The sequence below is a fragment of the Ochotona princeps genome, chromosome 7 (genome assembly GCF_030435755.1).
Source record: "Ochotona princeps isolate mOchPri1 chromosome 7, mOchPri1.hap1, whole genome shotgun sequence".
Taxonomy (NCBI): Eukaryota; Metazoa; Chordata; class Mammalia; order Lagomorpha; family Ochotonidae; genus Ochotona; species Ochotona princeps.
In genome coordinates, this window is record NC_080838.1 from 43,510,776 (window position 1) to 43,526,138 (window position 15,363).

Here is a 15,363-nt window from a genome sequence, read left to right on the forward strand (position 1 = left end):
ACCTGGTGCATTGGTTAAGCTCACAGCAGTGGTAGAAAAACTCCCAAGTGACTAAAGGTGTTTAAATCTAAGACACAGGTGTCCTCCCAGGAAGTCTCAGCAGCCTTGGTCTCATGTTGGTTTTGAGTCCTTAATGTTGGATTTCCCTTAAATATAGTCTCAAATAACCTGGAACACACGAAGTGTAATGTAGTAGTGATGATGGTATAGGTGCATAGGATGTGGAAACAGGCAGTGTTTTTTTTTTTTTATTAATTATTTTGCATTATGTGACAGTTTCATAGGCTCTGGGAATCCCCCCACCCCTGTCCCTCCCCTCCCCCTGGTGGATTCCTCCACCTTGATGCAGTATTACAGTTCAAATTCAATCAAGATTCTTTCCTTGCAAACATATACCAAGCATAGAGTCCAGCTACTTATTGTCCAGATGGGTTGAACAGTTTCTTGGGGAGACCATTTCTGGTCCGAAGTTAGAGCTGGTAGAATATCATCCCAGTCAATTAAGAGTCCCAATATAACATCAACAGCAATTTGCGATATTATGGAATTGACATGTTTTGAGTAACCAGTATGTTAAAAAAAAAAAAAAAAAAAAAGCAAGTCCTAACCACAACCTATGATTAGCTCATTGACATTTCAATTTTAGTTTATATTCAGCACCGGCTGCTATATACCTTAAAATGGTTATAAGGTATCATTCAGCTGTCTCGTGTCTATTTCATTTTAGTATTTAGCCATTTGTTGTGTTGAAGTATAATTTTGCTGATCTTGGCAGATTTTAGGATAATCTAGACTGGTTTGTAACTCTAACAAGACATTTGTCGACATTTAAGGTGCAGAACTTTTTTTTGGGGGGGTGATGTGCAGGAAAATCCCCAACACCATGGTGAGGAGTAACTAATCTTTGTGTCCCACCCAGCGAGGCATGAGACAGGCAGTGTTTTGAATAAAAAGGTAGAACACTGTAACATCCACAGTGTTGTATGAAAGTATGGATGGTTGTTTTACATTTGTGTCAGGTCATGTTAGCTGAGGAGTATAGAACAGAGTATTCAGGAGACCTAGGCACATCCTACTGGCTGTTAACCTCCGTATGTAATCTGACTATCTATGCCATGCCTACATTTGTCAGCATTCCCCACATAGGCACTACACAGGCACAACAGGGGATCCAGGTGAATGAAGGGCTTGAGGTGGCTCCATCACCATGACCATCTCACATGAATGAGGTATGCTTATCATTCAAAAATAGTAGTGCATTTCATTTTTTCCTTGGGCTCACAGTAAGACTGAATTCAAGAGACTAACTTAAGGCTGTATATATAGTGTATCTGTGCTTTAATTTAAAAAATGCTAACAGCAAATAGTTACAAGTAGGAAAACTAATGACTGGAGGAGGGATTTTGTAGTTTATTATGGAATAGGGCTTGTAGTGGCTATGCTGCTCAAATAGGTTCCTTTGGGCTTTGCTGCCATTGACTTAGAGTGTTGTTGATGGTGTCACAGTAACACATGCACATTGCAGGAGGTGGCAGCCTAGCTCAGAGCGAAGCGGAGGTAAAAAGTCGTTCCTCAGTTTTCTCACAACAGAAACTTCCTGACAGTGATTCAAGCTTGAGGGGTGGTTTTAGGACACACTAGGGTGGTGTGCATGCATTTCTTTGTTCCATTTGTCATTACATTTAAGATCAGAAAATCACTGACCAGTGAAGAGTTTAGTACTTGCCTTTACTATGAACTCTGTGTTTTCTAGTTCAGATATTCATATGGAAATATTGTAATAATTATATTCAAATGTTGCCATTATCTTTGAGTATTGGACTTACACATGATGCTTGTTTCCTTTGCTATAAAAGCTTAGTACTTTCTGAGTGTATTCTACCAATCAAGAAATATATATATATATATTTTTAAAGATTTTATTATTATTGGAAAGCCGGATATACAGAGAGGAGGAGAGACAGAGAGGAAGATCTTCCATCCGATGTTTCACTCCCCAAGTGAGCCGCAACGGGCTGGTGCGCGCCGATCCGAAGCCGGGACCAGGAACCTCTTCCAGGTCTCCCACGCGGGTGCAGGGTCCCAGAGCTTTGGGCCGTCCTCAACTGCTTTCCCAGGCCACAAGCAGGGAGCTGGATGGGAAGCGGAGCTGCCGGGATAAGAACCGGCGCCCCTATGGGATCCCGGGGCTTTCAAGGCGAGGACTTTTAGCCGCTAGGCCACGCCGCCGGGCCCAAGAAATATATTTTAAGAATGAAAAAATAAAACCTTATGGAAATTACTTTTGAAAGAGTATGTAATGATAAATGTTTTAGAGTAACTTGCCTATTTTTAAAGTTTTTCTATTTTATTTATGTATATACAGTGAAGAAATTTCACATATTTCATGATACAGGTTTAGAAGCATAGCAACACCTCCCAGTACTTACTCTCCCTGCCTGTCTCTACCTGCTTTTCCCCCCTCTGATTTTACAGTGACATATTTTCATTACACTTCACAATCATGAAGTTAACACTCCAATAGGTAAAATAGTAACACAAAGCAAGTAGAAAAAAAACAAAATAAAAACCTGCCATTCCTCAGGAGTACAGACAAAGGCTGTAAACAATATTAAGTTCCAAGATTTTCCTCTTGCATTTAGCAGCTATTTTTTTTGTACTCTGTGATTATCACATATCATGCGGAAACATGCTATTTGTCTTTTGGGTACTAGCTTATTTCGCTAAGCACAGTGGCTTCGAATTGGATTCATTTAGCTGCAAAAGGTACAATCTCATTCTTTTTCATGGCTTAGTAGTTTTCCATAGTATATGCAATGCCACATCTTTATGCAGCCATCAGTAGATTGGGAATCTGGGTTGATTCCATGTCTTAACTATTATGAATGGAGCTTTTATAAATATTCGAGTACAGAGAACAGTCTAACATGCCGATTTCATTTAGTTTGGATAGTAATGTTTTCTAGGTTAGTGACAAGTTACTCATTTTTAAAGATTTATTTATGAGCATCACCAGTCAGTTCCAATAGAGCAAAAAAAAGTATTTATTTATATTGGGAAGGCAGGTTTACAGAGAGAGGAGATAGAGAAAGGTCTTCTGTACACTGTTCACTCCCAAGTGGCCGCAATAAAGTTTAGCATACTGGGAAATAACAGATACATCTTTTTTTTTCCTTACAAAAACCAATTTTTTATTATATTTTTGACAATCTTTACATAGTTAATTAGGGTAAAAAGGTTCAAGGGCTATAGGAAAGTGGGTAAGACTATTATTTCCATATTGTTTCCTTCATATATCCTTCATGTATCCCCACCCAGTTTCCCACCCACCCCAAGTCCCGGATGTGGGGCATGCTCTGAGATATTTGCTCAAGTGGTCTTGATAGTTCACCAGTTATGAATCACTGCCAATCTCACCACTCCGAGCACAATGAGGTTGTTGAAGAATCCACTGATTGACACAGTCCATCATAGAGTCTTCATTTGCCCAGTATTTTGCTGCCAACATATAGCTGAGGTGGTTGATTGACTTGTTCTGTCTTCTGTCATTTCTTGGCTAGGGTTCTGAGTCCAGCATTTCGATTGGGGAGATCCCCACAGAAACTTTGAGGTATTCCCAGACCTGATTCTTGTGTGTTCTAGCAAGCACAGGGGCCGGCACGGTCCATCACCCTGATCAGCTGGTGGTTGCAATTGCTGGGATGGTTCTGTTTTCAGTCCCGACTTCCACTGGAACCAATGGGTGTTGCAGTCCAGCCTGGTTCTGCCCAGCACATACTCGGCCTAGTCAGAGTGACCCACAATAACCCCCACCAGGCCTGCCCCCTACTCTGGTTTGCCAGTATGTGTAGCAGACTAGTCCAGTCTGTCCCACATGCCATTTGGCTCTTGTACATGTCGAGAGTTCCATCTAACCAACTCAACTATCCAGCCCTCCTGAATGTTGTTGAGTGCCTCTCTGTCTAGCTATTCCAGCCCCCGTCCTGGTTTTCGTGCCCTCTCGTGGGGGGTGGTAACCCAAGAAAGAGGAGTCCACTATTTCCCTCCCAGGTCTCTGTCACTCTCGGATTATGCATTCTTCAGGTGGTTCTGTGGTGTGACTTGACAGAATTAGCCCCCCCAGTGCCAGCTTCTGCCAGCTGATGCTGTGGCTAAGCCCAAACAACCCTCACCCATTCTAATTTTTGCTTGCACCAGTAGGAATAATACACCCAGCCTGGCTTTTCCCTGATCTAGTCCACATGAGGCCCACAGGTGTTGTAGCCCTGCTTAGTTTGGTCTGCCCCCATCCCAGCCCACGCTCTCCAGTGGGAGTAGCTGTCCGGCAAGGGGACCCCCCCCCTTATTCCCCCTGCCGGCTCTGTCGCCTCCCTTCCTGGTTCTCACACGTGCTGGTTGGGTGCTGCAGTCACATCCAGGACAGGCAACCTCACCTTGGCATTCCATATTGTGCACTGGTTTTTGTCGTGACTGGACCTGGCCCAACCCACACTGTGTTCTGGTGCTCGGATTTGCCAGTGGATGACGTGAACTGATTCAGCCTGGTCTGCCCCCGACACATGACAAATGTATGCCAGTGGGAAACTTTCCATGGCTTATTCTGGGCTGTTTCCTATCGTGCTTCTTGCACTTACCTGCAGGGACTATGTCTGCCAGAGGAGTTGCCCAGGCTCCTTCCTCCATCAGAACCTCTGCCAATGCCAGATTTTGAGGATACCAGGGGGTCCATGAGCCAGCCCTACTCAGTTCACCTCCTGTCCTAGCAGGAACAGTGACTTTTGCTTACTGGTCTTCAACCCAAGCTGGTTCTTGCTGTTGGATGTTTCAGCCCAGCCACGGCTCGTCCATACACACATACAGCTCACACATGGTTCAGTAGGGGTTGAAACCTAGCCTAGTCCATACCACATCTACCCTGGTCCTCCAGGACACCAGACGGCGTTGTGGTCTGGCCTGGCCTGTTGCATCCAATCCCAAGTCTACACTAGTGCCACGGGAGACTACAACTGTTTCCTGATAAGAACGCAGGCCCCATTCCAGCCCACGTGCCCCTTGGTGGGAACCTCAACCCAGTTAGGGTGTCCCCTTAGCTCCCCAACCAGTTCTGTGCCCAGCCATAGATCACGCACATGCCAGTGGTTGCTCTGACTCAGCTTAGCTCAGCCCCTCACCTGTCCCGGCCTCTCCCTTAGACACTGTGTGTTAGTGTCCCTGACTCACACAGACCAGTAGCTGCAAGAGCCTCACTCAGCATGACCTGTGCTCCATCCTGGTTTCTAGTTTCGCTTGTAGGCTAAGGTGTGCTCAGTCCTGCCCAGTACATCCCGTTCCATTACCAATTCACACATTGGCCAGCCATTGGAGCTACTTTGCCCAGCTTGTCTGACCCCCAGGTCTGGACCACATGTTCACCAGCGGGAGCTATGACTCTCTAGGGGAGTTTCTCAAGTTCCTCCACTTGATCCACTCCCAGACCCAGTTCTCACACATGCCAATGGGTTTTAGGCCAATGCCCAATGCAGTCTGGCCTTCCATTTGGCCGTGTATGAGCTGGTGAATGTTGCAGCCCGGCCCGGCTTACCCCCCAACCTATTCAGGAAGCACATTCGGGTGCTACTGCCTTGACCAGTCTAGACTGTTGCGGGTTCCTTTACCTGTGATTGATGGCAAGCTCCTTGGTCACGCCTAGCTTAGTCCATCACCACCCCAACTCTTGAGCTAACCAGTGGGGTTAGAATTTCCACAGGGTTTGGCCCACACATCCCCCACAGAATCTAGCCCCAGATATGGTTCTCAAGTACTGGTTAATATCATGGCCTTGCCTACTGTGACCTCTCTGCTGATCCATCATCATGTCAGGTAATAGGACATCCTGCTAGACAAGCCCCTAGCCTTAGCTTTTACATGAATTGGTGTTCATGCTCAGCATTGTTAAGTAATTACAAGTTCTTCAGAGGAAGAGTTACTGTAATTGGGAATCTTTAGGATTGATTCACATACCAAAAGCACTGTGGGTTCAACCTGGAGCTACCTAAGCAATAATTCAAAGAACCAAAACCCCAGAGGTCCAGGCTGTGTGGCCAGCTGGCGGAGCCTGGTGCAAAATGGCGCACTCGCCACCCAGGGACAGCTCACCATGTGCATGTGGTGGCTGGCGTGTGGGATCCAGGCATGAGATGCCCCGTCCTGAGGCCCACCAGCAGTCGGGAGGCTGCTGGAAGTTTAAACCCCCAGGCCCAAGGTTGCATCCCTCCCCAATCCCATTCACTGCCCAATGAGGTGGTGGGTGAACCCCAGACCTACCCAGTCACGGAGACTTTCCCCCTCGGTGTACTCACCCCAAAGGAAGCAACCCCCAGAGCCCCTGCAGGCCCGGAGACAGCTCACCACGTGCACGTGGTGGCTGGCGTTCAGCTATATCTTTACAGCATACATCTTTACTCCCAAATAATAGCAGAATTTCCATTATTATTATTTTAATTATACTTTTGCATTAAGTTACTTTATTTTTCCCTTTTCCCACTTTTGTAATGTTGTGACACATTTATACATCAGAAAGTTGAGACTGAAACAGTGAAATGCATGACTATGCCATTGTAATAACTTGGGGACAAATAATAAGAGAGGGATACAGGGAGATGAAAAGGAGAGAGGGAAGGAGGAGGGAGGAATGATCCTTTATGTGTGTAAATATGTATTGGGGGGAATAAGAAAGGAAGGGAGCAAGCAAGCAGCAAAGGAGGAAGGAAGGAAATAGAGAAGAAAAGAAAAAAGGAGGGGAGGGGAGGACAGGATAGAAGAGGAGGAAGGGAAGGGAAAAAAAAGAAAGGATAGAAAGAAAAGAAGAAGGGTAATGATACAGCATCCACATTGCACAAGGATGTAGTGTGGGGTAACTTGTTTTCATCTTGTTTCTACTTGTTTTGCACAGAAAACCACATTCTGTAAATGCTTAAAAAGCAGAGACTAGTTATTTCATGTCTGGACATTTTGTATGATACAGTGTGAAACACTGTAGTTTTTCTATGTAAAGTGCAGGTTCAATTATTATTTATTAGATGAGAGACTGTTCTACCTCACCATCGCACACACAGTGCATGATTAAATAATCTGTTTTAATGTGTCTTTTTTACCCTTCACTCTAAAGTAAGATCATTAACTCCTAGATGCCTTTGCTCAGGGCTCCAAAAATTTTGTGTAAAGTTAAATTAGAAGTTAAGTTTATTTTGTTACAAAACATGTGAAATCTCTAATCCTTGCTATTTAGGGATCCTCAGTTCACAGCAAGTGACAATTATGAAAAAAAAAACTATACAGATGTTCGATTTTTCTGCCAAAATGAGTTTGTATTTTAATTCCATTTTCCATGAACAACTTGAAGTACTCTCGTATAATTTTTATGGTTCAGGGTTGCTGTTGCAGCCAGATCGAAGTTTTATCATCCTTAAAAACAACCATGGTTAAGCATTATTTCTTTTTCTTTCTTGTCTTGAAATCTTTGTAAACAGTTGAGGATGTTGTAAAAAGATAACTCTTTATTTACATTTTATATCATCTATTCAACAAAGAATATAAAATCTGTTTGATCAGCCTTTTTCTAAGAAGTTTGTGATCTGAGCGAGTGTGTTAGATTCTCCAAAGAAACTGAATGAATGGAATGTGTATACATATTTGTGTAATGATATTTGGTCAACAACAAATGGTGTCTGATGGTGACCCCATGAAACTAAAAATAGATTGGAAAACTTCCTGTTTCCTTCTGTTATCATAACTGTTAGCACAGTTGTAGCACAGTATGTTACTCATGTGTAATGGCTCTGGTGTGAACAAACCTGTGCTGCTAGTCACATGAAGTATCACACATACAACCATGTACAGTCCAGAATGTGTGATAATGAAAATAAATGCCATTATCACTTATTATATTCTTTTTAAATTTTTTTTTATTGGAAAGTCATATATGCAGAGAGGAAGATCTTCCGTCCACTGATTCACTCCTCAAGCAGCCGCAACAGTCAGAGCTGAGCTGATCCAAAGTCAGGACCCAGGAGCTTTTTCCGGATCACCCATGCAGGTGCAGGGTCCCAAGACTTTGGGACATCCTCTCCTGCTTTCTCAGGCCACAGGCAGGGAGCTGGATGGGAAGTTGAACCACCGGGACAGGAACCAGCGCTCATTTGGGATCCCAGCATGTGCAAGGCAAGGGTTTTAGCGGCGAGACTACTGCACAGGGCCCTGCTATATTCTTTTTATAGTTGCTTTAGGATGCACTTCTACTGAAGAGGAGGAAAAATCATGTACAGTTAAGTATAAAACCATATGCTGTGCTATTTGGCAGCAGACTCATGTACCTCATGCTGACCAGCTCTAAGTTGTATCACTTTCTCTTGCACTTGATCTGATCTTTTGCTGGTTTGTTCATCTTCATGGCTCATATTCATGACAAAGTCCACTGCTGATGGTGCAACTAAAAGGTTGTATCAAGAGATTGAGATGGAAGTTAAAGATGATTAAACAATACTTATTGGAGAAACCTGGGTGGAATTCCAGGCCCCAGCTTCAGCTTAGCACAGCCTCAGTCATGGCAACCATTTCGGAAGTGAACCAGTGGATGAATGATTTCTTTCTCTGTTTCTCTCTGTTTCTCTCTCTCTCTCCTTCTCTCGCTCCCCCTTTTCTTTCTCTCACACACACTTCCTATCTCTGTAACTGCCTTTCAAGTAAATAAATACATCATTTTAAAAAAAATCAAGAAGGACTTACATTAGATATTGAGAAATTCCTGATGGTCTGTGTTATGATCTGGCTGGGAATGTGTATTGCTCTGAGCACCATGACCATTACTGCAAAGGCCAGCATTTTTTGACAATGTTGAAACAGAAAGCTGGGCCTGACCTTTTTTAATTTGCATAAGGTGAACGTGAGTGGTGAGTCTGAAAACCCTGACATGAAGACACTGAAGAATTTTTGGAAATTCTAGATAAATGCGTCATGAAAGGAAGTTACTTGGCAAAGCACATCTTCAGGGTCGAAGCAGATAATGACCCATGAACGCTCCTTCGGGGTATGGGTAATGGGAACAGCAAGCAGATAATGACCCGGGAAGGCTCCTTCCGGGTGGAAGTAGATAATGACCCGTGAACGCTCCTCTGAGTGTGCATGTGAATGATGGAAACAGCAAAGCAACCACAAGTGAGACATATCCAACTCAAAAGCTTCTGCACAGCAAAGGAAGCAGCAGAATGAAGAGAACAAGGAAAATAGGAAAAACTTCCTGCAAGCTATGTCTCAGATAAAAGACTGATGTCTGTAAACATAAGGAATACAGAAAACCTAACAACAATAAACTGTAGCTCAGAAATGGGCAAAGGATCTGAACAGGAAAAAAAGAAAAAGAAAAAAGAAATCCTAGGGTCTCAGATAGCCTGGCTTGGTCAGGATACAAATCATAATCATGATGAGATACCAACTCATTCCAGTTGGAATCCTGTTATGAAAAAGAACGTTAAACATGGCATCAGGCGTGCGGAGAACAGGGAACTCTTACACGTTGTAGGTAGAAATGCAACAGTGTGCAATGACTAGAAGAAATAGTGCAGGGAAACTTGAGAGACTGCTAATCCAGTTGCCATATGATCCAGCAATTCCACCGGTGCCCTCCTCAGAGATACCTACTCTCATTTGCTGCAACACTGTTTGCTAAAGCTGTTGTAGTGAATCAGCCAGTGTGTCCATCAAAACAAGAATGGCCTGTGTACACAATGGAATATTATTCAGCCATAAAATAGAAATGAAGTCTGTCATTTGCAGCAATATGGGTGGAACTGGCAGCCATTTTTAGTTGAAATAGGCCGGATGCTGAAAGACAAATACTTTGTGTTCTTCCCTTTATGTTGGAGCTATAAAGAAAAACTCTATGTGAACATGGAATAGTAATTAATGAGCAAGGAAGAAGTGAAAGGTTGATGGAAATAAGTTTCTAGTGTTAGCATAGTAGGTAAGTATAGTTGACAATAACCAAGTATATGTGTTGAGAGTAAATGAAGGAACTTCAAGGCCCCAAACGTAGTTGACAGTGGAAACACCTGATTTGATCATTTCACACTGTATACAACTATGAACATTTCACACTGTGCCCCATCACAATATGCAGTTACTGTTCACTGAAATTTATTTGGGGGCCAGTATGTGACTTGGCGAGTTCAGCCACCATCTACAATGCTGCATCCCCAGTGAGTGCTGGTTTGGGTGCTGGTTTGAGTCCTGGTTTGAGTTCCGCTTCTGGTCTAACTCTGTTAATGTGCCTGGGGAAGCAGCAGGAGATGGCCCAAGTACTTAGGTACAAGTATTGGGAGGCGGGGATTGTTTTGTTAGAATTATATTCAAAGTTAAAATATTTGAAAATTTAATGAGAAAAAACAGGATGCACTATGGACATAATATTTCTGAAAAAGGTGATTCCCTCCCCCCAACTCCCCCCCCCCCCCCCCCGCCGCCACTTCAAGAGAAGAGACAGAAGGCATTGCTATTACAGGAGGTAACAACTCCAGATAGGTCATTGTTCCCACGACCTTCCCTGTGGGAGGAGATAGGGAGGTGAAAGAAGCTCCAACTTAACACTTAACAAACAATGATCACAATGAAGATTTTAATATTGCTAATATTTAAATTTTTGTTCTTGTGTAGTCATTGTTCCTGACCATGAACAAGGAGGGCCTGGCGTCAGGTCAGGTCCTACTTCTCCAAGGGTCATGCTTTGTCTTGTATCTAGTCACATACCTTAAGACAGGACAAGCAGTGGGGAAGGGGGCTGAACTTTACAGACTTAACAGAAAATAGGCCCATATTCTAAACCGTATTCCAGCTGTCCAAGACCTTGGGATTCCTTGCTCAGGAAGCTTCCAGCCTGTGTGTGGAAACGGAGTGATGTGTCTCCCCGGATCTGTGCTCCTGAATTGTTTTTTAAAACACCTTAATAAAGATATTGTTCTTGATTAGAGGAAAAAAAAATCCTGTTTCTCAGAAAAAGACTTTTATATAGGCTTCTCTGCTATGGATTATAGATTGAATGTGTTCCTAGAATCTTGGCCAGCCCTCAAACATAAAAAATTTGTGTGTGTTTATTTTCACTTGATTTAGGAGCTAAAGAGAAAGACCATCCACTGATTGAATCCCTCATTGACCACAATAGCCAGGGCTGGCCGTGCCAGCAACCCAGAACTCAGTCACCCATATGAGCGGCTTGGGACCAAGTGTGGAGTCAGAGCTGCAACTCAAACCCAGGCATTTCCATATTGGGGGTTGGCAGCATTCCAGCTGACCTCTTAACACTGCACCAAAAGCTCATTCCAGGAGAGTTAACATAAAAGCTGTAGAAGCAGAGAAGTTATATACGATACCCCTTCATGAGTGTTAATTACCATGTGCACACACGCATGTGTGTGAGTATGATCGTTGTTCTCAGGACCTCAACCATGGAAGCATCTGAGGTTCTCTTTCCATATTGTCATTTACCGGACCTTCAGTATTTCTCATTCAGGTGTGCTTTGTAAAATTTGACTCTGGTTTGTTTATCAGAAAAAATGAGAAATACCAGTGAAAGAAATACTTACTTTCAGGTTAGGAAACAGCTGTGTATAAAATTTGTCTTATTACTGTCAAGAAAAAACATTTTTGAGGCAAACTTTGCAAATAAATGTTCATTATAATGGTTTCTCTGTTTTTGCAGAAATTATCATCTTCATGGAATAAAGAAAATAGTGAAGAAGGTATAGTATAATCTGAGTCTTGGAACAGTGTGATGTGTAGATTTCCTAGTTTATAAAAGTGAAAACAAAAATTAAGTAACTTACAAGTTATATAAACTAAGTAAAATTTTTGTAAGTCATTTTGAAAAAATTTTTACAAAATTTTTTTAAAAGGACAGTGAAAAAATTATGTTTGTTTTTGAAAATGAATAGTAACACTTTAAGACTAGGAAGTGATTAGTTATGCAGTAGCCTTTTTGTGTGTTTGTGAAACCTGTTCAGATAACTTTAAAAATGACTCCAAATATATGATTCTGGGAGATTTTGTTTTCTCTTAAATGAGTTAAATGAGTCAGTTTAACCACAGGCTTTAAAGTCAAATTTATACCAAGGTGAAAAATAAGTCCATTTGTTTTGTTGCCATTATCTGAAGCTCTTTTGAGAAGCAAGTGAAAATGTTCTGTGGTTAAAATTTTAAAATAAAAAAAAATTTACTTATCATTTCTTTTTCAAAAGATTGCAAAGTTTTGACCTAAAGGTCAAGATTTTAATGTGAAATACTTGAAGAATGTGCATCTTCCAATTTGAAGAAACATGGAGATCCATTTACTGTGAGTCAGCTTGTAATACGTTTAGAAAGGAGAAAATCCATAGACGTGTTTTCAAGGAAGAACACACTGTATTCCTTTCATGGTTTGCTAACACTGTTTCTTTAAAGGAACAGCCTGTTGTAAATATTTGACTGGCAACCAAATTTTACAATACCAAGTTTTTCTAGATCTCTGTAGGTTGACATCTCACTGCTGTGTTGTTCATTACAGAATAAAATAAAGTGAGAAGACTAGAATTTTGTATGTAGTTTTACGTAAAGTTTAAACAAATGGCAAAACTTCGTAATGTAAAGGAAAATAGCTGTAGGTGGAGGAATGTGATGTACTAAGCTAGTGTCTTTTTTTTTAATCTGCCTAAGTGCTCCCCAGAAGCCTAGATTAAATTGTTGTTACCCTTCCCTTGCTCTCTCCCCCTTCTTCACCTCTTTCTTGTCACTCTTTTCCCCCTATTTGAAATGCAGAGCAAATATGGCACTTCCTTGGCAAGTGAGTGATTTCTTTGAACTGCTGCCATCAAGATTTTCAACTCTGCGGACTCCAAGGCTTCATATCCTAAAGTGCTACAAGTATTTGTTGACTACTTCTTGAATCTTCTTTTTTCTCACAAAATTTTTAACATATATAATATGTAAACAAATAAACATTGAAACTTTTGAAGTAGTGTCCTCTGGATATGTGTTTATAGGAAAGATTTGGCTTGATTTCATAGTCTAAAGTTTTAAATGTTGATTTTTGACCAGTTCTCATTTCTACACCTAAAGAAACCTCATGATTTATTAGCTTTTTTTTTTTCTGGTTAACTGTGAAAATCCCAGTTAATAAGCTATTAATTTTTTTGTGAATTTCTTATTTTTATGCTTTATTTTCCCAGTTCATTGCTGCTGGGAACTTTATTTAGCCAACCCTTGTCCTCTCCAGTGTATTATTGCCTGGGTAAACAACTTGCATTTGGGTTTTTTTTTTTAATTTTTATTTATTTATTGTATAAATTTTAATTTTGATAATTTTACATATTTGATTAGGGTGCAAAGGGTCAAGGGCTAGAGGAAAGTGGGTGGGATCATTGTTTTCACATTCTCTTCTTTCTTTCCTGTATCTGAGGCAGTGGAGAGATAAGTGGAGATGCCACACCCAACCTCCCAACCATCCCAGGGTCCCCAGTGTGGGACATGCTCTGAGGGTCCTGCTCAAGTGGTTTTAATAGTTCAACAGTTCTGAATTGCTGCCGATCTTGCCACTCCAAGCACGATGAAATCTCTCCAGACTCCACTGGCTGACATAGTCCACCTTAGAGTCTCTGTTTGCCCAGGTATTCACTGCCAACTCTTGACTGGGGTAGTTAATTGATTTGTTCTGTTTTCCGTCTTCTGTTATGGTACCAGGTGTCCTATGCAGGCTCCATGTACTGCCATTTCCTCCATGTGCATTTGGATATGCTGTTTACTGCTCTAAGCCGCTGAGGAGGCTCAGCTCTGATACAAGCACTCCATGGTCAGACCATGGAACCTGCAATTCTCTCCATGGTTGGGGTTCTGAGTCTAGAGGTTCAGTTGTGGGGGGAACCCCAAAGAAACTTCATCTGAAGTGATCCCAGGCCAGATTCTTGTGTGTGCCTGTCAATACAGGGTCTGGCACAGTCTGTTGCCCTAATTGGCCTACACACACACTGGTAGTTGCAATTGCTGGGTCAGTTTTGTCTCTAGCCCTGTCTTCTACACAAACTGATATGTGTTGCAGTCCAGCCCAATCCTGCCCACCGCACACTTGGCCCCCAAGCAAGCCAGTAGAAGCTGTAGTCTAGTCAGAGAGATCTGCAATAACCCCCATCAGGCTTGCCTCCTGCCCTGGTTCCCGTGCTTACCAGTATGTACAGCAGATTGATCCTGTCTGTCCCATATCCCATTCAGTTCTCATATGTGTGAGTGGGCTTTGAAGCCTCGTTCAGCCCAACCAGCCCCACTATCCAGCCCACATAAGTGCTGGTAGGTGCCACTCTGTCTAGCCCTGTCTGTTCCAGTGCTGGTTATCATGCTCACCAGTCTCAGTGGCAACCCAAAGGAGGTGCCAACTCTTTCCCTAATGGGCCCACTCCCACTCCCAGAACTTGCACTCTCCAGGTGTTACTGCAGTTTAGCTCGAAAGAGTTTCCCCCCTGTGCCAGCATCTGCTAGTTTATGCTGTGGCAAAGTCCAGCCAACCCTCACCCACTCTGGTTTATGCATGTACCAGTAGGTATAGTTCGACCAGTTTGGTCTGCCCTCATTCCCAGCTTTCTCGCTCACCAGTGGTAATAGTGGCTTAGCATGAGAGCTCCCTGTAAACCCCTACCGGGTTCACCCACTCTCTCCCCAAGTCTCAAGTGTGTTGGTTGGGCGCTGCGGCCTAATCTAGAGTGGCCCTGTTCACCATGGCATTTGCCAATGGGTGCTGTAGCCTGACTCACACTGGCCTGCCCCCAGTATCAGCTCATGCTTGTTGGGACTGCAGTGTACCCAGCCCAGCCAGCCCCCCAGTACTGGCCCTAAGGTGAACTAGCTGGTATTGCAGCCCGACTTGACATGACCCACACACCATTCTGGCTCAGATTTGCCAGCGGGTGATATGAACTGGCCCACCCTGTTTTGGAACCTTAGTCTCTTTGTGCTGGTAGGTGTTATGGCCCAGTTTAATGTGACCCATTCTATGATCCAACACTCACTGTCAGGTGCTAGGATCCAGCCCTGCCAGACAGGCCCCCAGCCATAGCTTGCGTGTGCACTGGCTTGTGGTGGTCAGCCATGTTCCATGCTAACAAGCCCATCCCAGGCCTTCCATGTGGGCTGGTGCATCAATCTGACCCATAAAATTCTTGAGGTCTCTTCCCTCCAAACCACCATGTCTCAGTCCCCCCACTTACCTGCCAGTACAGTAGCTCTTTCATTGGATGTCCCTCAGGATTCATTCCTCACCTACATATCCAGTGGCCTTATCCATGGATGTCCCTGGGTAGTAATTCCATACCCCCA

At 43.1% G+C, this 15,363-nt stretch overlaps 1 protein-coding gene across 2 annotated transcripts in view; it reads left to right on the top strand.

Annotated features, from left to right (window-relative positions):
- PPA2 (inorganic pyrophosphatase 2) overlaps positions 1 to 13,011 on the top strand; it is a 93,447-nt gene extending 80,436 nt beyond the window's left edge. For both annotated transcript variants that reach the window (XM_058666978.1, XM_004594316.4), the window contains 2 exons: positions 11,729 to 11,768; positions 12,820 to 13,011. In XM_058666978.1, the coding sequence (XP_058522961.1) occupies positions 11,729 to 11,768; positions 12,820 to 12,848 (69 nt within the window). In that variant the 3' untranslated portion in view covers positions 12,849 to 13,011. The remainder of the gene's footprint in view (positions 1 to 11,728; positions 11,769 to 12,819) is intronic.
- Positions 13,012 to 15,363: the final 2,352 nt, after the last annotated feature.